Source organism: Rhinolophus sinicus, chromosome 17, assembly GCF_057876585.1.
Source record: "Rhinolophus sinicus isolate RSI-liver-muscle chromosome 17, RSI-T2T, whole genome shotgun sequence".
Classification (NCBI taxonomy): domain Eukaryota; kingdom Metazoa; phylum Chordata; class Mammalia; order Chiroptera; family Rhinolophidae; genus Rhinolophus; species Rhinolophus sinicus.
Window position 1 is genome coordinate 60,593,053 of NC_142517.1, and position 24,054 is coordinate 60,617,106.

At 47.7% G+C, this 24,054-nt stretch overlaps 1 protein-coding gene across 23 annotated transcripts in view; it reads right to left on the reverse strand.

The window, feature by feature from the left end:
• The window catches only part of KALRN (kalirin RhoGEF kinase), a 622,455-nt gene that overhangs the window by 375,898 nt on the left and 222,503 nt on the right, over positions 1-24,054 (reverse strand). For all 23 annotated transcript variants that reach the window (XM_019738955.3, XM_019738953.3, XM_019738949.3 and 20 more), the window contains exon 6: positions 1,007-1,129. In XM_019738955.3, the coding sequence (XP_019594514.2) occupies positions 1,007-1,129 (123 nt within the window). The remainder of the gene's footprint in view (positions 1-1,006; positions 1,130-24,054) is intronic.

The following is a 24,054-nucleotide window of genomic DNA, read 5'->3' on the forward strand; positions in this document are numbered from 1 at the left end:
AGCTGGCGGAGGGAGAAAGAGACGCATACTGAGATTGCAGGCATTTCAAATACAATGGGGGTCATGGGACAGACAAGGTTTTGAAATAAAGCCTTGGGGTAACCACATGGAAAAAAAATAATATCCCAAAGGGTTAGTTTTACGAGGGATCACAGGTGTGATCTGGACTAGACTCCTACATCATCACCATCATTATTCCAATGTTTACTGATAACTTACTATGTACCAGGCACAGCGCTAACTGCCTTGTAATTAACTCATTGAATCTTCACAATGACCCATAAGATAGCTATTATTATTTCCTTTTTACAGATGAAGAAATTAAAGCAGAGCGAGGTAAATTCCCTGTGGTCACAAACATCCCTCTCTGAATTCAGTGTCTGCTCAGACACTCTTCATGACGGGGAGCTCAGTAACTCCCAGTGCATCCCACCCCCAAGTCATGTCCTGCCTCCCCCTCTAACTGCCATCCCCTGGATGATTCTGCCTCTTAGACCAACACAAAGCAATTCTACCCTCTTCTCCCCAAGGTAGCCCTTCCCATAATGAAGGCGGAATCATGTGTCCCTTAAAGCTCCTCTTCTCCAGTCTAAACAGCCCCAATTCACTCAACCATCTCCCATGTGCCCAAGCAGGAGGTCCCTCACCCTCCCAGCCCAGTGACTCACATGCTAGGTGGATAAGCCAGCGACGGGGAACTGGTGACTCCCTGTTAGTCTTCTGCTGAGCTAATGGCTTCTCCAAGCCCGCACATGTCTTTCCAAAGCAGGGTCCAGAGGCAGAAATGGGGCGATGACCTGCTACAGAACGGCTAGCTGGCTGGCCACGTGTCCTGCACCTGTTACTATCCTGGCAAGCGGAATGCTAAAGGATCTGTACATTCCGAGTTCCTCACTCTTACTCCCGTTGGAAGTCTGTTTCTGCCCCTCTTCACACTACCCCCAGGTCCCTTCCCTCCCCACTCTCCTGCCCCCAAAGCAGTGCTGACAGCAGGCTTTCTACTCACCATGGAGTTCATGGCGAAGTGATTGTGCTGTGTCTGGAGGTCCAGGGCGTGCTGGTAGCTGACTCCGATCTCCGTGTGGCTCTGCAGGAATAACTCCTTGTTGTGGCTTATCCAGTCGAACATCTAGAAGAGACAAGATGGTACGGTGTAATCAGGAGAGTCATGGGTCCAATAATGCAAAAACTTCAGTTACTGAAAGAAAAAAACGCCCTCCTGCGGATGCCCAGGGAGAACCAGTCGTCACTCTCAGAGTGGGGTGGCCACAGCTTGCTTCACCCTGAGAGCCCTCACTTTTAGCCTAAGGACTCACCATCGGCCCCTGTGTTTCTCTACAGAGCCTACGAGAAAATGAGTAAGAGAAGCAGGGAGATGAAGCTAATCACTGTCCCTAGTTACTTCCCCTTTGTAAAAATTTTTAGAAAGCCTCCAAAGTGCCCCACACGTGCTTCAGGGACAGGTGACGAGGCGACACACGGGGAGGCTTAATCCATTCCCTACAACCCAAGTAGAGGTGAGAAACCCTTGTTGAAAGCAAGAGGTCGTCCTAACATGCCACGTATACACCGCCCGACCTCACTCTTTGTGGAATTGACTCGGAACTACATCAACTTTTCTTGTAGCTCCACAGCCTTACAAGTCCAGGGTTTCTGCTATAACCCATCAGGAACCAGAAGAGGAAGGTTTTGAAGGGTAGAGTAAGTGCTGTCTGTCACAGTGGGTATTGAGCCATTTCTGTCCCATAGCTCTGTACTCTGGTTTTCTTTTAGGTTTCCCCTTCTTTCCCACAGGCTTTCAGGGGCTCTGACCAGAACCCCAGCTCCAGGGGAGGGTATGATCACGCGAAGGGTTCTCTCTCCCCAGAACACCAGGTCTAAGCCAATAAGTGTATAACATTTCCTGGCCAATGGGACTGTCTCAGAAACAGGAATGTTATCCAATTCAGTATAACAAAATATGAGGGGAAGTTTGCCAGAAGTTTCTGGGAAAACAGAACCCTAGTTCTTTAGATACAACTGCTCTTCCTCTGAAACTGTCATTGTGACCCTGAGCCCCACATTGCTGCAGCCATTGGGCAGAGACAGGGTGTAACAAAACAACGGCAGGAAACACAGGCAGAGCCCTGACTGAACCGTGCCTGATCTCCACTTTGCTGCTGTACTTCCTTAGTACCTGAGCCAAGATAGCCTAGTTATTTTCCAAGCCTATTTAAGTTGGAATTGTTTTGTGATTTTCTGCTCACATTAGTCAAGTGATACAGCCAGGAAAGGTGTGACACCTTTGGAGAAGAGGACTGCTATACATGGAAGCGACACTCTATAGTTTGGGGTGTGCAAAGGGCTGCAGCTCAGCTGAACACAGGTGCAGGTTGAGAAGACCACGCCAGCTTTCCTGGAAGAAGAACTACAGCCTCATTCCATTATTTCCTTTTAAATGAAAAAGTCGATTTACTGTTTCAGTGACACTCAACCAACATGTACGGGACACTCACTATGTGGTAGGCACTATCCAAGGCAAGAGAAAGATAAAAATGATGAAAACGTGGTTCTTTAGTTTAAGTGGATTAAAGGCCAGGGTGGAAAGCAGACATGGGCTCACATACAATGTTAGTACAAACCTGGCATGTGACTCAATGAGAATCACAGCTTGAAGAAAATATCTATCAAGATCAAGGCCAATATGGTCTATCAAAGTAGCACCCACCCTTGATGGCATGGGGACAGGGGAGAGCAGAGAAGGCTTCCCAGAGGAGGTGACACCTGAATTGAGCTTTGATTCAGGTAGGAATTCGCCAGGTGAAGATGAGTGGGATGCGAGCCCCAGGTAAAGGGGAGATCAAAGGGGCAGGACTGTGGGGCAGCCCAGTGTGTAGGGCTAGGAAAGCACCTCAGCTGTGCTTCTGGAGCCTGATGTGAGCGTAAGATGTGGCCGGGGTGGTAGATGCAATGACTGACCATGGAGAGGCCTGGACACAGGCTTCAGAAAACCTGGACCGTATACCATGCGCAGCAAGATGTCTGTGGGGCTTTAAGCTGAGCTGTGAAGTGTGAGGTGAGCTTTGATCACAGCGTGGGACGTAGACCAGAGGGGGCAAGGCGGGCCAGAGAGAATGAGGAGGGAGCTGTTGCAGTAAGCCTAGTGAGGGAGGGTGGCTTAGAGCAGTGGCAGCGGAGTTGCAGGGGTGGGCCGGCTTGAGAGCTACTAGGAATGGGATGGAGGGCTCACAATTGTTTGGGGAGGGAGGGCAAGGCAGGGCTTGGGAGAACGGCCAGGTGTCTGGCCTGGCACCCTGGCAGGGAGCCCTGGTTCCAAGCCTGGCTCTGTCACTAGAAAAGCTGCTACTTTAAGAGGAGGGTAAGAAGCTGGGGTGGGGTGGTAGACAGTGGGTTTAGCTTAAGATGTGGCAAATTTGACAGACTTATGAGAATTTCAAGCAGAGGTGTCCTATGGGCAGTTAGATTTATGTGTCTGGAGGTCCGGAGAGTGACTGACAACTCACACCCAAGTATAAAAACATCGTCTTCTGAAGGCAAACATGCATGATTTGGAGATGATTCTCCCTTTTGAATGACCCAGAGCACTTCTGGCTAGCTACACAAATGATCAAGAAAGGACAAAAGTATCATTCTTCACTTCCAGGTGTCAGCAAATGCTTCAGGCTGGGGGCGCCGTTTCCCTGTCTGTTGTAGGCGCTGTGCTGGGTCCGCCCGCCATGGCCAGCCCCACGTCACAGACACTCAGGCAGAGCTTTTGCCTTTTTAAAAATTATTATTAAGGACAAGCGGGAAAAGAAGACAGCTGCCCCAGGAGTTTAGAGGAATCTCATTCTGTAATTTTTGATCTTTAAAAGTCTGCCTCTCAATCCTACTTTAAAATAATTTCTCATCTCTTTTCCTTATTGACAAAAGAATCAATACAGTTAATAACAATGTGAAATGCCTGAAGTCCTTGAGACTTGTGATGAGAAGCACTCACTCCACATACATTGCTGGCTATCCCAGTGGCCGAGAGCTGACCTTCCCTGTATTTTCTGTTAAATGCTATTTAGATATGCAAATAAGTAGCAGACTGATGTGCTAGCTCCAGAATGATTAGATGCCCGGTGCCAGGTCCCTGCTGGACTACAGAGCAAGGAGAGCTGAGCACGGGCCAGTTCGAGTGGAGAGCAGCTGGAAAAGTGAGGGGAAAGATGGGCGAGAGTGGAGAATACAGGAGGAACCGTGCACCTCATTGAATGGGCTTCTCACAGAATGAGGTCCATCCATTCCGCCCTATTCGGCATTCCACGGGGGAGCACACGAGCAACTCTCCAGTGGCCGGGCATTCTGGGAAAGTTCAGCTGTACTGCAGGCAGCATTCCAAAGAGGTGACACATGTCTCAGGCAGAGAGAAAAAGATCTGCTCTGGGGACCAGATAGTCCCACCTGATATCAGGAATCAGGGTCTCTCCAGGATGGCTGTTTGCTAACTGACTGTCTCAAGTCATTTCTGGGCCTGAAGCTGTTGCCTAATGGTATACAATCCTCACCCTTGCAAGCCCGGCTGTCTGCAAGGGTCACTTTCTGTTTACATCCAGTGGAACTGGCTGCAGAGAGAGAATGTGTACACGTGTGTGTGCACTCAGGGGCACGTGTGCCGGCAAGTGGGCTGAAGACGAGGCTGGTTCCAGGCTTGGCTCTGCCACCAACTATCCATGAGACTACGGGCAAGCCTCTTCACTTCTAGACTTCTCATTTGCAAAGGATAATTAAGTGGTTCTCCGAATAAGCATCCTGGTTTACAATCAACTCAATTTGGAAACTCATAGAATATACATTTTTTTTCATTCAAAATAAAAATACTTTTATTGAGTCCCCTGGATCAGAAGGCGTATTCATTGCTACAACTTAAACTTTTTAACTTTTTGAATAAAGTCACATAAATTATATAAATGTCTAACCACTAAGCTGTACACCTGAAACTAATATAAAATAATATTGAGTGTTGACTATAATTTTAAAAAAATGGTCACGGGGATATAAAGCACAGCATAGGGAATATAGTCAATAATACTGTAATAACTATGTACAGTGTCAGATGGGTAACACACTTATTGAGGTTATCACTTTGTGAGGTACATAAATGTCTAATCCCTATGTTGTTTTGTACACCTGAAACTAATAAGAAGAAAGAAAAGAAATCATGTCAGCGAGAAAACTGACTGATAGCCAGAGAAAGGCAGCGCTTCTCATCTCAGCTCTGACATCTGTCTGGTACCTGAGAGTTCAAAATGTCCATTTGCATACTTCTTCTCACTGCATCCATCAGGCTCACTTTACAGATGGGAAAAAGGGTCAGAGAGGTGAAGCCCAGGGCCTAGAATTCATTCATTCCGCCCAATGCACATTCACTGAGTGCCTGTTGAACCAGATTCTTGGGACACTGCCTGGGCTCCACAGGGCAGGCACCCCCCAATAAGCAGCCACCAGGACACTGTGAGGATCTAGCTAAAGTAAGGGGCTGTCCCTCAAATGGGGTCATTCACTCTCCAATACCCAGCCTCCTCCTCTCTCCTCGACCTTGCCCCATCAGTGCCTGGGGACAGCTGATTCAGATAGCGCCACTTCTCTCAGTAACTACTTAGTGAATGGATAAAAGCATGAGTAAACTGGCCATAGGCTCTGGAGTTGCTAATCTCCAGATGGGCTGATCCTTTCTAAGCTCCTTTCCACCCAGAACATTTTATTATTTGATCTATTTGCATGGGTTTCTCTGGAAAACGCTTGAACTAGACTGACCCAAAGATCTAAAGAAAAACTAAAGACAATACCTCTACAGTGATTTCAAACATTTTGATCCTTTTTTTTCTTTCTTTCTTTCTTTTTTTTTTTTTTTTTTTGAGAAGCTACAAATGGTAGGTTCAACAAAATGTACTATAACAACAAAATTCCTCTAAGAGGAAAGTTCATGTTCAAATAATGAAATTTTATCTCTTTGTTTGGAAACCAACATAGTTTTGTCTAATTAAGAAGATAGATGTTACATGTAAGATACTGGGTATTTTTCTTTTTCATGTTTTGTTTTTAACTAAGCTAAGTAATTTTTTTACGCTGGCTAAAAATCAGTGAAAATATAAAAATCTGATTCTTAATATATAATAAATGATAAAAGAATCTATTTAAATGCAAATTAGGAAAATAAACAGGAACCTTTTCCCTCTTTTCTTTTAAAGATGGGGATAACTAAAGGTTATTATTGTTCTGTTTCTTAATGAAGCATAAATTATTTGATAGAGCAAAGATATTAAATAAGGATCTTGGGCTTATTTTCCTCATTTGCCAAATGTAGCAACAGAATCTGATTTAGAGTTTTAACTTTCAAACTACCTACCACCTACTGTTAGTATTTTATATTGTCTGCAATCACAGATTAAGTTGGCTTTTAAGTTGCTCATATTCAGCTTTGATGTGTTTCAGAGTGCGAAGAACAGAGGCTTCAGATAGGAGATGGGCTCTAGTGCAGATTCTGCTGTATGAGCTTTGACAAGTTAGGTTATTGGTCTGAACCTCAGTTTCTTTATCTGTAAAATGGGGATGGCCCAGTCAGAATGGCTATCGTCAACAAGACAAATAGTAACAAGTGTTGGAAAGGCTGTGGAGAAAAAGGAACCCTCATACACTGTTGGTAGGAACCCTCATACACTGTTGGTGGGAATGCAGACTGGTGCAGTCGTTATGGAAGGCAGTGTGGAGGTTCCTCAAAAAATTACGAATAGAATTACCATATGACCCAGCAATCCCTCTCCTGGGTATCTACCTAAAAAATCTGAAAACATTTATACATAAAGACACGTGTGCTCCAATGTTCATTGCAGCTTTATTTACAGTGGCCAAGACATGGAAACAACCAAAATGTCCTTTGATAGATGAATGGATAAAGAAGTTGCGGTATATATACACAATGGAATACTATTCGGCAGTAAGAAAAGATGATATAGGAACATTTGTGACAACATGGATGGATCTTGAGAGTATAATGCTAAGCGAAATAAGTCAGACAGAAAAAGCAGAGAACCATATGATTTCACTGATATGTGGTATATAAACCAAAAACAACAAAAGAACAAGACAAACAAATGAGAAACAAAAACTCATAGACACAGACAATAGTTTAGTGGTTACCAGAGGATAAGGGGGGGTGGGAGGTGGATGAGGGTAAGGGGGATCAAATATATGGTGATGGAAGGAGAACTGACTCTGGGTGGTGAACACACAATGGGATTTATAGATGATGTAATACAGAATTGTACACCTGAAATCTATGTAATTTTACTAACAATTATCACCCCAATAAATAAATAAATGGGGATGGCAATTTACCCTATTTTGACCTTAGGGTAGTAGTAGTGAAATTCAAAGAAGAAGATGATTTTATGCTTTGTTAAGTGCTACATACCTGACAGGTTTAAAATCTATATTGTGAGCATATTCTATTGTACATATTTCCCTACTGTTTTCACTCAGAGCACAAAGCCGAGGAAAGGTGTGGATTTGGAGTTGCAATAGGTTCGCCTTACTGCAAAATCGTTGTGGGCTTAATGGAATCACACCTGCGGCTCACATACAAACACATCCACAGCCCACCCCTCTCAGAAATGCTACCCAGAGCGACCAGAGTGCCACACAGACCAGGGACATCCACACATCCTCCCACTGTCTCCACGTTGACACACACTCTGGGGCCCTGGGCATGCCCTCGCCCACACAGGACTCAGAGACCCTGTACACTCATGGTAGTGCCTGGGCACCCTGGTGCCCTCCTGCCCTCCCTGTGTGGCCTGACCAGGGATCTCACTTCCTCCCGCCTTGCTGCCAAACTCCCCCTTTCCCATCCGTTCTGCCACACCCCAATTCTTTACTATCAGAGACTCAATCCCTTTGGCTCTTAATAGTTTTTCACTTGGGAGAGATTCCTGTTAAAATGTATTATTCCTGCAACCCTCCTGGAATGAGTTTATCCGAATACAGAAATAGCTCAGTAAGACAGCAAGGCCTTTTGTGAGCACAACCCAGGATGAGATCCTAAAATGGGGTGGCAGAAGAGCCTTAGACAAAATGAAAAGTAGGAGGGAACCAAAAGCAAATGTCCCCACTTTACAGTTCTTCTTTCACATGAACTCTGATTGACCCTGGGGCACGTGCTCTTGTGCAAACGGAACAACACACAGACCCCAGGTGTGTGTTCTCACCTCTGGTATTTTGCAAGGCTCACAGGCCACAGGGAATTCAAGGTCGGAGAGACCATCTTTACACTGGTATCTATAGATGGGGGACATGGTTGGCACTTGTGCCTGACAGCCTGTAGGTATCAATAAATATCTACTGAGGGAGGTCGGATTCTCTGGGCTCTGCCTGTTTTCCTTCAGGATGTTTGCATGTTGCTGGCATGCTGTAATATATTGTACAAAAGAGAAGCCTCCTTTATCCTTCACCATAAATCCAGCTGCTCTAGGAGGACGCCTCAGCCTAGCTAAGTGGGAGACATCTCACTGGAGCCTCAGCAATCAGACAGGACACCAAACATTTCATCAGCCAGGCTATGTCTCTGCAGACATGCCATAGATCACCTAGCACATTGCTCACACCCTCTGTTTCTAAATTCCCTAGTTACCAAATCTCTCACTTACATCCTAACACGTTGCTCACATTTAGAACCCTCCGGGTTTCTCTACAAAACAGGTAAATGTCCCACTGTGAGCAAGGGCTAACAAAAACCTTTCCCCTTCTGCATGAGAATCTGACCCTCAGTTAACATCCCAGTTCTGTTTCCCTGGAAACAGATCAAGATCGTATGTGCCAACGTATTACTAAATCATGCCGGTGGTAAAAACTACCCCATGACCCCCAGCTGGTAAAGTGTATCTGGATTGAAAGGACTAACAATGAACTATAAAAACCTGATGGAGACACCATACCTTGGGCTTCTCTGAGTGGGGTGACTCTTGTAACTGGCATGTCTTTTGCAGGGACCCCGGATGCGGTGCCAGTGGAGGTGTTACAAGAGGTATCGGCCGCTGGGGGCAGGGAGTTCCTCAGCCATGGCAGCTTCTGCAGCTGTCCTCCATGGCACTTGTCTCCTTGCACCTGAGCTAGTCTATGCAAGGGTCGTCCTGCTGGTAAGCCAGGTTCCCATCGTATGTCGCCCGGAGTAGCTCAGTGCCAGAGTTGGCCCATGGTAGTCTTACAGAGTCTAAGCTTGTAGAGTCTATGAAGACTCCCTGGTAGAGGGTGCATCCATGTTTCAGAGCCAAACTATATAAACAACAATACCCTGCCTCCCCTCGTCTTCCCTGTCCCCGTCCTCCTTTCTCACTTGCAATTTCTCTCACTAACAGCAGTCATGGGAACGGTAACAACAATAATAGCAACTAACATTTGTTCAATGCTCATTCTGTGCCAGGCACTGTTCTAAGCACTTTACCTAGGTTAACCCCTTTAATCCTCCTAAGAACCTCACAACTATTTCCCCAATATTATCATCTTCATTTTACAGGTGGGGAAACTGAGGCACAAAGCGGTGAATGAACTTGCCCAAAGCCACGCAGCTCATAGGCAGCAGGAGGCCCAGTTTGAGTGCTGATGCTTTTAACCCTGTTGCTCCAGCTTCCAATGTGCCCCGAGCTTCATCCCATCCGTCCTTCCCACCATCCCTGAACTTTCGGAAGAGGGCTCGGCCTCTGCTGCCAGTGTGTTCCCTCCATCTGCTTCCTCCTTAGCCCTCTGTAGTACGGTCTGCCTTTGCTGCTTCCCTAAGTCTATGCCCACAGCGAAAGACGAGCATCTCCTCCTTCCTGAGTCCTTCATTCCACCACTTCGCCTTTCCTTTGATCTCAGGTCAGACTCTGATGCAGCCCTTTCGGAAACTCTACCCTCTCTGGCCTTCGAAGCAGGTCACTCTCAGGAGCAGGTCACCTGGCTGCAGACACTGTGAGCTTATCCCTCCGCATTCACGGGTCTCCACCCAACACTAAACTTCCTCAGGGGATCCAGCACTTTCACACACTTGTGCTCTCTTCCTTGACACACCATGTCTAGTCTCAGCGTGACAAAAACAATAGAACACTCACATTTTGAAAGCTCGCCCGCCCTCCAGTCCTACACTGATGTATCCAGACTCACTTCCTTTCCTGTCCTCACATCTTTACTGTGACAGTCTCCAGACTTGGTCATCAGCCCTCGGCCCTGCATTCATCAGACTCTGTCCATCTGAAAATCCTCCCCGGCTCACAACTCCAACAACATGAATAGTATTTCCTGTTTCATGGGCCAGGGCCTATGCCAAGCGCCTCTGCAGGTGATGTCATGGAGTCCTTATAATAATGCCACAACACAGGCATCGTTCATTCTGTTTTAAGCATGCTGAAAACTCAATACAGAGAGGGGAAATAATTTGCCGAAGATCACAGTTTGTAAGTGATGAAGATAAATTTAGAATCTCGTGTCCATCTGAACCTGAGTCCTGTACAATTTCCTCTGTCCCCTGGTGCCGTCTAATCTTAACTTCCCAGATAACCAACAAAAATAAATACGTGCTAAGCTCCACACAACAAGCTTTACACACAGTATCTCAATCCTCGTAACAGCCCTCTCAGGTAGTAGATAGCATCGTCACTACCTTTTTCTAGTTAAAGAAACAGATTCAAAGAGATTAAATAACGCGGCCAAGGTCACCTAATACAAACTCAAACGGCATATTGAAGACTCAGATCTCGTCTGTATGACTCCCCAGTCCATGCTTTTAAACCACTATCAAACTGTCTCCCAAAGACACACCTAAATGTCCGACTAGTCCTAGTCCCACGGCGCTTACGGACTCAGTATGAAGATATGAATATCCCCGCGACATTCCACGGCAGCTCCAACTACTACCTCTTTTCCATGAAAATATTACCTTCTCCTGACTTCCTACATCTTCACCCCATCCCCCCAGAACCCATTTATTCTTTCTTTCCTTGAATAACTCTGAATATACCTTTTACTTTCCCTTGCTGCTGCCACTCCCCCCTCAGTCTCTCACCTGAATTACTGCAATCATTTCCTTGCTGGTCTTCCTGACTCCATTTCCTCCCTTATACCGAACCACCTGCCCCCACCAGGTCCACTGCTCTAGTACACAGCTTTCACCATGACATCCCCTCAGTCAAAAAATAAATAAAATAAAACAAACATAAAATGAACCACACAAAATTATTATAGCTACCTGTCATCTACAATGCTAAAATCCAGTCTCCATATTCTGCCACTCAAGGTCCGCCCTTCCGTCCCCAACTAGTCCCAACCTGCCTTTCCCTGCTATTGCACACCGCTCTCTTACACCGAGCACCCTGCCCGGCCATACTCTAGTTACTGCCATGCAAATATATCATGCCATACTCATTGCCACTCCCATATTTGTGCTCACATCTTTCCCCCCATGAGATGCTCCACACCCAAATATCCAAATTATTCCCATCTTTCAAAATACATTGGAAGCCTCACCTCTTCTTGGTGCCTTCTTTGACCAACTGAGCCCATTCTGATTTCTCTGTCCTCCAAACTCACTACTCCCGTGTCTACCACAGTAGTTCACAAACCTAGCCTTAATCAGAGCTCTCTGAAATGTTGTATGAAAAAAAATACCACTTTCTTGAGATTCTGATTCAGCAGGAGCCCCGCAGGTGATTCTGATGCACTTGCATTTTTATTTAAACACTTCACGTGGAGATGTATGGTCTGTCTTTGATGGGGTAGCAGGTATCAGAGTTAACCTATCTATAAACTAGGTGAATGCATCGGTCAACAACCAACATCGACCGATGGTCCTTGAAGGAAGGGACATACACATGTAAGCCCCATATTCACCCTGGCTTTCTCCTTGAGGGTACTTTGCAAACTGTGGAGCAAGGAAATAGGAGCTAAGCAGAGAGCAGTGGTCTTGATGGGTACTAAAAGAAACAAAAACAAACAAACAAACAAACGTTAAGAGTTCAGGACAGGTAAGATAAGTGATTGGAATTTCCGTGATAAATATTAGAGAAGAGGGAGTTAAGAAAAGGAACCCTAAAAATATCTTCCTTAAAATTTCCTTCCAGCCCTTGGCCAAATCCTAAGCTGTGCATATGCAAGGCAAGACTCCAGAAGATCTAGCAGAAAACAGCTGTGGGAGGTGGAGGACACTGAGAGCTGCACAGAGATTTCAGAAGTTACACAGTGCTGGCGAAATGTTGGGACTTCTAATTCAAACAGTGTGAAGAGACTTTGGTGAACACTCTGGGCACTGAGTTGAGAGCTCAGAAAGTCCAGGCTGGAGGAGTAAGAACCACATCCTAAGAATAAGGGCTAAACCCTAGGATTAATGAAAAGATGGAAGTAGACCTGCCACAGCAAAGACTAAACCAAGACTCAACATGACCAAGATCTGCTGGTAATTTAACTGCATTCTAGAACAACACTTCCCAGTATTTATAGAAAGATAACCTAATCAAGAGTCTATACAAAAAAAATCATTTACAGAATCCAGCATATAATAATATAAATTATTAGATATATGAAGAAGCAGAGAAAAGTGACTGCTAATCAAAAAACAAAATAGTCAATAGAAACAGACCCAGAGATTATCAGGCTATGAATCGGCAAATAAGTCTTTCTGATTCAAAACAACCATGATTAACATCTTAAAAAATAGGAGGGAAAGGGACAAACTGGATTAAAAGACGGAAGAATTCAACAGAGTCTAGTTTTCTGTTTTGTGCAGCCAAAAGCATCCTGATATAAATAGTGTCGAGTTCATGATGCATAGCACACTGTTTTATTCACTTCCTGAGTACCCACTGTATCCAGACATTGAATTAGAAACTGATGATAAAAGATCAAGGTCAGAGTCTAGTGAGGGATACAAATGTATTCAATATTCTGTCAGTTTTAAGTGCGAAAGTACTATGGAAAGTGTATACTATGGGCTGACAGCACAGGAGCACTTGGTTCAACTTGGTACAAGCAGAGGCAGGGAAAAGCACTGCTGATTTCCAGAAGGTGGCAACAGCTGAGCCACACTTGAAAGACATAGGATTTAGGTGAAGAGGTGCAGATGAGAAGGAGATCTTAATGACAGGAAATAGCTTGAGCAAAGGTCTGGAGGAGGCTTATAACAACAAGGACTAGGGAGGACGTACAAAGTGTTCTAGAGCATAAAGCAAGAAGTCGTGAGAAGGGATGATAAGAGACAGAGAGGGGCCAGGTCACAAAGGGGCAAAGGTCAAAGGGCAGAGGACCTGGGTCTATATTCAGCCACAGTGGGGAAGCACTGAAGGGGAGGGATCTGGTCAAATCTGCTTTTAATCCTGAACCGGGTGTCTACACGAAGGCCCCCAGATAGTCATTTATGTCATTGCAAAGGGGAGTCCAAGCCAGCCCTGATCTCACAAAACAAAATCAACTGGCACATTACAGACTTCTCACCAATTGCGGGTCTTCTGCCGGCCCCACCCCTCCTTACTTTCCCCCTCCGCTCCTTTTTCTCACAAACCCTTCAATGTCTGGGTCAAAGAAGATACACATAAAGGAGGAGATAAAGATAGCATACGAAAGGTGTGCCCGCACAGGGTATGATGTCTCATAGGCACTGAATGCACGCTAACTCCTTTCCACTTCCTCTGGGATCAGACAGGATAAGCTGGCAGTCGCAACAAGTAGCTGCTTTCTGATTAGAGAAATCCAGGCTGCAAGACTTTATGCTAAAATCACACACTGTCCTTGAAATCGAGCCGCAGCTCTGCTCTGCCTGGAGAAGTGCCTACTCACGTTAGGCCTTAACAGGCCTCTCTCTTTGCTCTCGCCCTCCTCATGCTAAGTGATGTAATGAAAAGTCTCACCAAGTCTATTATTCATATAGATAGTCTCAGACTTTAAATAAGGGTTTTTTTTGTGTTTTATTTCCAGCTGTTTGCCTGGATGGAGCCCCATGCAGGACTGGCGATACACACAGTATGACCCTGTGGGGAAGACCTGGTCATCCAGGAGCCAGCAAGTGAAGCAGATAAGAAACAGCACCAACCACGCCAGGAGTCAGCCCGGCAGCCCCGGGATATTGACTCTGAGGGGCCAAATTCCTTCCATCTGAACCATAGATGCTGATAAAATATTTTCAGGAACGGAGTGAAGGAATGTGTTTCACTCACTTCCCAAAATGTAGAATTGAAGAGGTCAAACCCTTTTTAATCCAAGCTAAGAAAATAGTGCCCAATTTTATCCCACAGCTAAATTTAGGCATAAACTGAGATCTGGCCCTTGGCAAGTTAATTTAAATGAGCTAATGCTTGTTCCCGGCATACAAGATACACTCAGTAAATGGTAACTATTATTGTTACTGCAAAAATGGAGTGTCTGCTGGACGCCCTCATCCAGTCCTCCCCCGCATCCTAAACTCGGCTGTGCCAGTCACTTGCACATCTGAGAAAAGAATTTCACATGGGCTAGGTAGCAGGTGGCATTCCTTCAGGAATCCCTTTCTGAGAGAAGGGGTGCTGCGCTGAAGGGGGTCTGTGCGAGGTGGGCTTGACCTTGAGCTCGGGAAGAAAGCTAGCTCTCCCTTTTCCCCCTTCTCTCGTCTTCCAGCAGCAGCTTCAGCAATAGGGCCCAGGCAGGTGAGGGACCGCACGGGAGCCAGGCTCAGGCATATCTGAGACGCTTGGTCAAGCTTCCGGCTTCCAGACCCCACCTGGCAGAGCATACCCTGCAGGAGCTCACGAAGGATGCACGGAATGCAGAGCCCAATCACGCCTCAAAGCCCTCCATTTCTTTAACAATCTTAGTCAGAGGACTAAGGTGAATCCTTATGTTTAGATAGTATCATTTTCCCTAAGAGTAGGGCTGACATGCAACAGCCAGATTACTCATGGTAATGCTTTTTAATAACCTTCATCACCAACTCTTTCTTTTCTCGTCTTAAAAAGAATTAAAATTTGAGTTTAATTTAGTCATCCATCCTCCTTCCGAAAGGTTTTTGGGATTTCCCGCCACTCCCGTCCTACTGTCCCCATCCTAATGTGAAGGGCTGTAGTTAGCTGAGCTCTGATTCATTTTCTTGCTTTTAGTGAACCCAGGGTCTGCTGCTCTCCTTTACATTTCCACTACCCCCTCATCTGCTTGCACATGGATAAAAGGACCAGGACTGGATTCCCTGCCTTCAAATCTCTCCACTACAAGATGAAACTTGCTCAAACCCCAGTTGTCAAGTGGGAGTATCCGAGGAGTGTCTCTCGAAACCACTCGGCAGCAGCAGGTGGTGCTCTTGTACTCCCAAAAGTTTTGTTCCATCAGGCAGCCCAGTGAGTACAGACTGTGCTACAGCCCTTTTTTTCCCATTGACTGTGTGCCTCTGGGGAACACAGAGTTATCTAAGATACTGGCCCTGACCTCCGGAAATTTGCAATGTAATTGGGGGAATGAGACCTTTGAGCATAAATGTATCATCATTTGAGCATACAGTTACAATACAAGATGGGTTGAAACAGGGCCAATTTGAGGGGGAGGGATAAAACTATAGGAAGCTGCCCAGAGGAGAAAAGGACCAAAAGGGGAAAATGGGGAGTGTAGCATTTCAGCTGGACCTTTAGCTAGGGTAGGGCTTCCATAGGCAGAGGAGAGGGAGGCTGGTGTAATCCAAGGTATGAGAAGGTGGGACTGGGCAAGGCACAGAAAGCGACGTCCTGATGAGGGGGGCTAAATGCCAAGTCTAGTCTCACTCTCTATTCTAGATCCTTCTGGTTGCACCTCCTCTTAACACCTCATGGCAGGGTCAGCTCCCCAGGTAAATCTAGGGCAGGACACGTGACCCTCCGAGGTAGGACCGGTCAGTCCACCAGATCTGCATGGAGGAAACCGACTGACCCTTTTTCCTCTACACCAAGAAAGGGCATGTCTTCTCTCACCACATCAGCCAACTGTCCCCACAGCAAAGCCTTTCTTTTCCTAGAAAAACATCGCTAAGGGGGTGCTGAAGGTGAGCCAAAGGGCAAGAAACGGAGGTTTCTTAGTGGGCATGGAATGGGGATTGTGGGGAAAGAACCCTTCTGGGATTCCAGTAGAGGCAGATTTCCTCCAGGGAATTCATGTTCCTTTGCATGTTTCACCACAGATTTTCTGACTCTCCCCAAGATAAGCACCATGAGGATTTGGCTCTCGCTGGGAATAGCGTCAGGGAGAGCCATGGGATACAGGGGTGGGGTTGGCACAGTCGGTGCCCTGGAGCGAAGGCTTTTCCCTGAGGAGCAGCAACTACTACCAACCTGGTCACATCTAACACAGGGCACCAGAAACCTGGCAACTCAACATTTTCATACTGGAACGGTCTGTCTAGTGTACGTGTGGGAAGACGCGCTTGTGTTCACATTGGAGACAGTGACTCTCTCTGTCTGAATGGGAGAACCTAATTCTCTGGGCGGAAATATCCTGGAGTTTCAGACTGACTAACTTGAGCTACACGAAACAAGTGCACCTACATACAACATTGTTTTCTCACCTGTGGAAGAGGGATCGGAGCTGCAGACCCTACCCCCTCCCTCCTCATATCTGAAAAACTCGTGGCAGGCAGGCTACTTTGAAGAGTCTAGCATCCACGTCAGCTGAAAATGGGCCAGAACTGATGAGAGCTCATCTGGAGCAGGAAAGACGGGGAAGGTCAATGAGGGCTGTGTCTGAGTCATCCGAGGGCTGCCGTGTGGCAGAAGGAGCGAATAGGCAGTGATGGGACCGCAGGGTGGAAGTGCCAGGAAGGCAAATGCTGGCCTTGTGGGAGAGGACGTTCTAACAAACGGTGCTGTGTAACGATGACATGGGCTGCCTCACACAAACTGTGGCTTCCTCAACCCCAGAAATGCCCAGCAGAGTCTAGAAGAATGCACGGCAGTCAGGGAGGCTGGAAGGGAGTTCTGCCCTGGGTTAGGGATCTGACCCTCTCATTGAAAGATTCTGGCATTTTCAGATGCTGCTGGCTGGCAGGGCGGGAACCATTCGTCAGAATCCAGTTTTCATCATGTCCCTTGGTTGTTGAGGCAGCAGTGTGACTCGATTTCTGACTCTCTGTTGGGACTCCTGGCAATCGACATGACATCACCCTCCTGCTCTCCTCCCCATGGAACCCCAGCTCCAGCCACACTGGACAGGGGATGTTACCCGACAGAGTCCACTCTGCACTTCGAGGCTCATGGTCTTCCCTTTTCCTTGCACCCAATTTCAGCTGAAGGTCTCCCCATCTATGTACTAGCAGTGATAGGTCCCTCCATAACTTTCCCTGTGTTACAGCTATTTGTTTGCCAGTGCCCTCTGCTCCGATGTGGTCAGGCCTGACTCTAGCTCGTCTTCCAATTGCCCGTCCTCAACAGAATGTCTGGCACTTATTTAACCGGCTTATCTTGAGCAACAGTGTTCTCACATTGTGCCAATCTGGTCACATGCTTCTATTTCCCTTTCCTTCTACTACGCAGCAGCAGATCTTGTATCTAATACTCACCTGTCGGTTCCTTCCTGGTTTCTCCAGGCGCCAGGTCCCTACCTCACTCCAAGCACTGCTGCCACATGCTGCCCACTGTCTGCCCAGCATCCCTGCTGTGAACGAGGGTGTACTCTTCACCCTCCCTCCCCAGGCCACGCAGGAAAGCCTCGCCATGCTTCTCTTCCACTCCTGATCCCATCTATCTAAGTGACCCAGCTTCAGTCTGTCTCCACAAACCTACCATCTACTGAGCACCTACGAGGCTCCGGGCATGCTAGATGTTTTATACACATTTTATTTAATCCACATAACAATCTTAAGACATATATTAAAGTCTACATTTTACAGATAAAGAAACTGCTCAGAGAGGGTGAATTGGCCACAGATAGCCAATCAGCTAGGGAGTTGCTGAGATTCAAACCCAGGTTTCTGTGACTAGAAAGCCCGTGCTCTTTCTAGAAGCCCCAGCTGGGTCATCGGGGCTGTGCTGTGCCCTCCACGGGAGGCCTGAACCACACATGGAGCTCTTCCTTAGCTCCACCCAAGGAAGGAAGCAGGACTGCAAAAGGGAAGCTAAGCGAAGTGTTCAGAGAATGCGTGCACGAAAAGGGTGGGGTAAGTAACAGGCTGGAGGAGGTTCAAGGGCGAGGAGAAGAGGGGTCACATGGGAAAGGAAGGAGAAGGGGTGCAGTGCGGTTGGGTGGAAGGTGAAGGGAAGGAAGGTAAGTGGGTCCTTCAAAGTAAAACGCCTGGAAAGGAATCTTGAAAAACCACCCTCCCCCAGAGACTGAATTTGTTTTTTTCATTTTAGAAATTGTACCTGAATGTCTTTCATTCTTCAAAAAGGGGCTTAAGACATTTCTTCTACTTTCTCTACTGGGGCAGAGCTAACATGTTTTCTTTTTCCTTGGGTCACTTCCCCATGGCTTCCCCCATATACACTCGTCTCCCCAACCCTAACCCCTGCTGAGTAAGCAGCAGACAGACCTTGGTATCTAACCAGGATCTAAGCCCTGGAGCGGTCACTATTTCTAAGCCACCTTTTTCTTACAGGAATCACATCAATGCAGAACCTGATTTTCCCTAAACAATTTCCCCATCCAGTGCCTGGGGTGGAGAGACACCACCCCAGCACCTAGGCGAGGGCCTGACCCATAGCTGACACTCAATGTCTGTTGACAAATGAATGTTTCTCAGTTACTTCCCTGTGCCTCACACAAGTTCTCCCTCTGATCAGGACCGACTTTTCCTAGCTCACCTAAATTGCTGTGGACAGAATCAGTGTGACAACCTGGATTCCGGGAAGTATTGTGAACATAGCATCACGTTCTCAGTTCCAAGGCGTAACCAGGGGACGCGCCGTTCTCAAGGGGCCCATTCATAAGTGGAGGCCACATATGCAGGCTATTTACATACAACAATTCAGGTCTTGGCCCTTCCAGCCCTCGTGAGAGACCTGGGAGGGAGCCAAGCCTCCCGTGCCTACGGTTCCTCCCAGGCCTTCCTCTGCTTGCTCCCATACCCTCCCCCCTGGTGCAGGCCTGGTCCCGCAGCGGACGGTGGGGCTGAACACTCAGGCAAGGGAGAACGGAGAGGGAGCAAGGATGTAAGGAGGAGAAAAACAGCTTTGGGAGAAAACACTCCACACATGCAGCCCACAGAACATTGTGACTTGGATTATTTTTGGAACCTAATGTTTCTAATGTTCAAGGGGAGGAAATGAGAAAAAGTAAGCAGAGATTCCCAGGACCAGCAGGCTGGAAATAATACAGGACACTGTGTCCTGTGTTGGGGTGGAATACAGACACACTTCCTCACCCCGAGCCCAGTCAACAGGGAGCGGAGGGGGCAGTGGTTTGGGTCCCAGTAGGAGGAGGGAGGGCAGGAACAAGAGGGCACTGGAGCCTGTCTCCAAAAAAAGCAGGAAATTACAAACCGCCCATAAATACCTTGCCCTTCAGGCTGCCCCCAGAGGTCGCAGCTCTTTGAAGCCTCTCTCCCAACACGAAGGGCTCAGGCAATAGAATAACAGAGACTCGTTGGTGCGCCCCCTGGAGGCCTGCCTGGTGCTGGCTCCTTTACCATAGCAGTGGCCAGGACACAGGTCAGGCGACTGGTGCCCTCTGTTTCTCCCCAGCCCCTCCTGCCTCCTCTTAGATTGCTGGCATGTGTGCCCTTCCTCCTGCAGGGACGGAGGGAGAGGAGGAGGGTGTGTGTGTGTGTGTTTTGGAGTTGGGGCATGGTGTCCTTTCTCCTGCAGAGCAAGGGGGTGTGTGTGCAGGTGTGTGTGTGTGTGTGTGTGTGTGTGTGTGTGTGTGTGTGTGTGTTGGAGCTAGGGGAGGAGCCCCAGCCTCACAGCAGAGGGCTTACCTTCCCATGCTGCCTACCTGCCTACCTGTCTCTATCCCAGGCACACCTCCCAACCTTACCAAGTCTCGGCTTTCCCATCTATAAAATAATGCTCGGTCACAGCCACCCGGCCTGCACACAAAATAGACAGGACACCAAATAATGAAACACCATGATGGATGACCGTGGGTGGGTCTCTGCTTCTGGATCAAAGTTTTCTATGTCACAGGAAGGGCTGGACCAGAAAATCTCTAAGGTTAAGGATGTGAAAATACTTTAAAAACCGACATTCAAAAAAATATAATGTATTGTAATTCCTACAATGGCACTCCAGTTTGACAAGTGACAGTGGGGTCAGGCTCACTACTGGCTTAAGAAGCCTCAGGTTGCAGCTGCAGTGAAGAGAAGCAGCAGTGGCCAGTGTCAGGCAGGGAGGACAGACAGGCAGCACAATTTCTCCACAGCTGGCTCCACTGGCTCTGTCAGCCCAGGGTCCTACGTTAGGCCCTAGGGCATGATCAGAATAGTTTATCCCTTGGAGGGAGAGGGCAGGAAACTGCAGTGGATCCTTTGCCCAGTGACAGGGCATCCTAGGGACATCCTGAATTACTAAGGTGGTTAACAGGACATACAAACAGCAAAACAATAAGCACGTAACCCTCAGCACAGTACCCTGCTGTCTACCGCAATGCCCTTGACCCAATGGGCCCATAAATATTTTATCATGGTGAGTAGTAGCGTGAAAGTAACATTACTTTGTTTGCACACACCTTCAAGAATATAAAAATGCATAGGCATATTTCTTGGATAGACTGTAGGAAGTGTTTCTGGCCCCAGGTTTTCAGGAACACAAATATGCTCCTACCTATAATGCAAAGCACAAGGTGACAAGAGTCTCAGATGTAGAAGGTGCATGGGGAGGGGCGACCACATCTCCCTGGGGAGAATGGCTTCCCTCTGGGGCTGCTTCAAGGACAGACATTGTTATTCCAGCATCCTTTCACTGTGGCATCTTCCCCCACCCTGATCCATCAGATATGACCACAATTTGATCTGGGTGCTTCTCTCTTATCCCTCACCCAGGGGCACCACACAATCTAGTGATCTTTGGGGGCCCCCGTGAACCTACATCACAATTGCTAACTTCTCTCCAAGCTTAATTCTTGATTTTGTTCCATTAGGGACCACTGAAAATTATTTGGAGCAAGTTCATGAGGGAGATAGCATCAGCGACACGCTGCACGGTCTCAGCAGGTGTTGGGTGACTGAAGGGCACATTGTGATTAAAACAGTAGAGGGGAAGGAAAGAAAGCCAATGCTTAGGAAGTAGCTATGCTGGGGAGGCGCCGTGCTGGGTATTTCCACATACATCATCCCACTGGCTTCTCCTAACGACCCTGGGCAGCAGCTTGGCCATTTTTTTTTTTAAAGCAGGAAAAGAACTCAACAGGTTATGGTTCTATTTGCTGAGAAAAGTTTCTTATTTTCCAGCATCCCCCAAGGTGCAACCCTAAAGAGAAAAGAACCGCCTGTAGACATAGCAAGGGGAGAATGAATAGCAAAAAGGCAGAAGTTGTTATCGAATTGTTGAGCTATAAAGGGGCTTAGGTATCATTTAGTGCCACAGGTCGCACAGGAGGGGGAATGGCACGCACATTTGGGTTGGGGTGGCTGGGGATCTTTACCAAACTACTCTGGAGATGCTGAAACGTCCCCTTACAAGCCTGTTCTCTACAACCATGGCCACTGCCACCACTACCAAGACTACACACATGTCCCACCACCCCACTTCTCCCACTGAAAGACATTTTCACAAAGAGAGAGTATTGTACGTGAGAGCAGTGCATGTGGAGGCAGAACACACATCAGAAGTCACTGAGCTGGCCCAGATTCTTCATCTTTATGTCACTGGGAACAGAATCCGGGGTCAGAGGTTAGCAGCATACCTAAGGGCTCCCTACTGGGAAGTGGCACCCCAGGACAAATCCAAATCCCCACCCACACAGTTCCATTTTCAACATGAACATGGCACCCATGGGTGAACAGAATCTCCCCCCTGTACGAATGAATATGCAGGAAGGCATTTCAAATGAGGGTTTTCAAAGGGAGCGTTCCCATTGGTGGGGTGAGGGCAGGCTGGGGAGCCATTGAGGCCACTCTCCTCTAAGCAACGAGTCTTCTGCGGGCAGATACCTTGGTCATGGAGGAGGTGGCCACCTACTTATCCTCCCAAGTGTGGCGATAAAGATCTCATCTTGGGCATGTCCCAAGCACAGGTTTACACATGACGCAAGCACGACATGCTGCATAAACCAATAATAAGTATCAACCCAGTACTGGAAGCCCCCCTGGGTAGCTTTGTCCACGCGCTGGGGGATTCTCCCACAGGAAGTAGGAATATACTCCTTCTTTGTGGAATGGCTTTGGGCAAGACTGCGTAGGGGCCTCCTGGGTAGACGTCAGTATAGCTTCCTTTATCCAGAAGCGAAGCAGACAAAGGTTTCTCCATCAGTTAAGTCTAGTTATGCACTGCAGCCCTTCTCAGCACTTCTTGCCGATAAAGCCTGGAAGACTGTGGGCCTTCCCTGGATCAGAACTGGTGGTGCAGCAGCTTCAGTGTTTTCTCATACTGACCATTGGCATCAGCACACAGAAGGCATCACAGATGAGGGCACGTGGCCGTCATCAGGGTGACAAAGCTAGGTTTCCCACAGGGCATGGGCGGTAGACTTTTCTAGCTCAGGGTCTTTTCTCGTTGTATTCTACAGTATTCTTGGCACCCAGGAGAGGGGAAGGGGACTAGGGAGGATCGTCCCCTGAGCAGCAGCTACCCGTCCCTTTTCCAAGGGGACATCTACAATGAGTCTAGGTAATGACCCTTAATACCACAAACTGCCCGCTAATGGGGCAGAGGCCTCCTTTCTGTGTGGTAATGGCATGTGATTACAGGGCAGACACTTCCATCACACAGGCTTCACTGCAGCTGAGGGGGCAGCTGCCTGGGAAATCGGGCTGCGAAGAGCCGTAATCTGCGCCTGGCTAATGAGGAGCGACCCGGCCTGTGCTCTGTGGACACAGTGGAGGACAGGCCCATTAGTTACAGACCAGAGGGCACCGGGCCCAGGGCACTGTTCCTCTCCCAGCAAGATGCATTGTGTGTTACTTGCATCACCTCTGGATTACCCAGCCCTCCCCCAAATTGCTCAGGAAGGCTTTCCTGTCATTCCCAAGCTACAATATACCCTCTTCTCTGAAAACTCCCCAGTCACAGAGGCTGTGCCTAGGAAAGTGAGGTGCACACGACAGACATAAATAATAATAAACAGGCATTTACTACAGCTTGCTACTCCAGGGCAAAAATTCGGGCCTACTCATCTTCATCCAAGTGTCTTGTTTTGGGCTCGTGACAGCTGGTCAACAGAAGTTCATTAAATAAATGGGTGGCCTGCTTTATGACTCATCAGCACAAGAGTTCCTCTTCCTTAAATGCCTAACTGGGAGAGAGAATGGCTCCCTCCCCACCACCCCCAAGATGAATGCGGGGGTCATCACAGAGGTCAAGGGAAGGTGGTCAGCGGTGGCACCTTCCGCTGCCACCACCACATGGGGAGCACCACCCATTATTCAAGCCCTAGGAAACAAGCTGTCACCCCACAGGGCCCAAGGGGAGACTCTGTGCCCACCTCCTTACAAAAATAGAAGCTGGGTGATGACCAGACTCTTCCGATTGCCAAGAGCTTCCCAGATCTGGAACCAGAGGCCTCTGACAAGCCTCCCACAGAAAAGAGGCTCCAACGTGGCTCACGCAGTAACTATTTCCTCAGGCCCTTGTTTAGATATGGATCTCCAAACACACCACCCTCCCCCAAACCACCACCCTCCTGACCCCCTTTCAAAAACACCAAATAAGTCGAAGGCTGAGGCACTTAGTTCTGCACAGATATTTTAAATTAATCTTGAAGCAACTTAAGAGGACTGTCCTTCCCCTGTGCCCCACGCCCAGCACACTTTCTGTGGCAGCTGGGTCAAGCCGGAGCGGCAGGTTCACGCCTGACTCAGTATCAAACTATGCCTGGGCTGCTCACTTCCCGTCATCCTTTCACTCCCTCCGTTATATGTTTGATGCATACATACAGATGCACACACACCACACCTCCGTGCACACATATGCATGCACACACATTTCTTTTTAA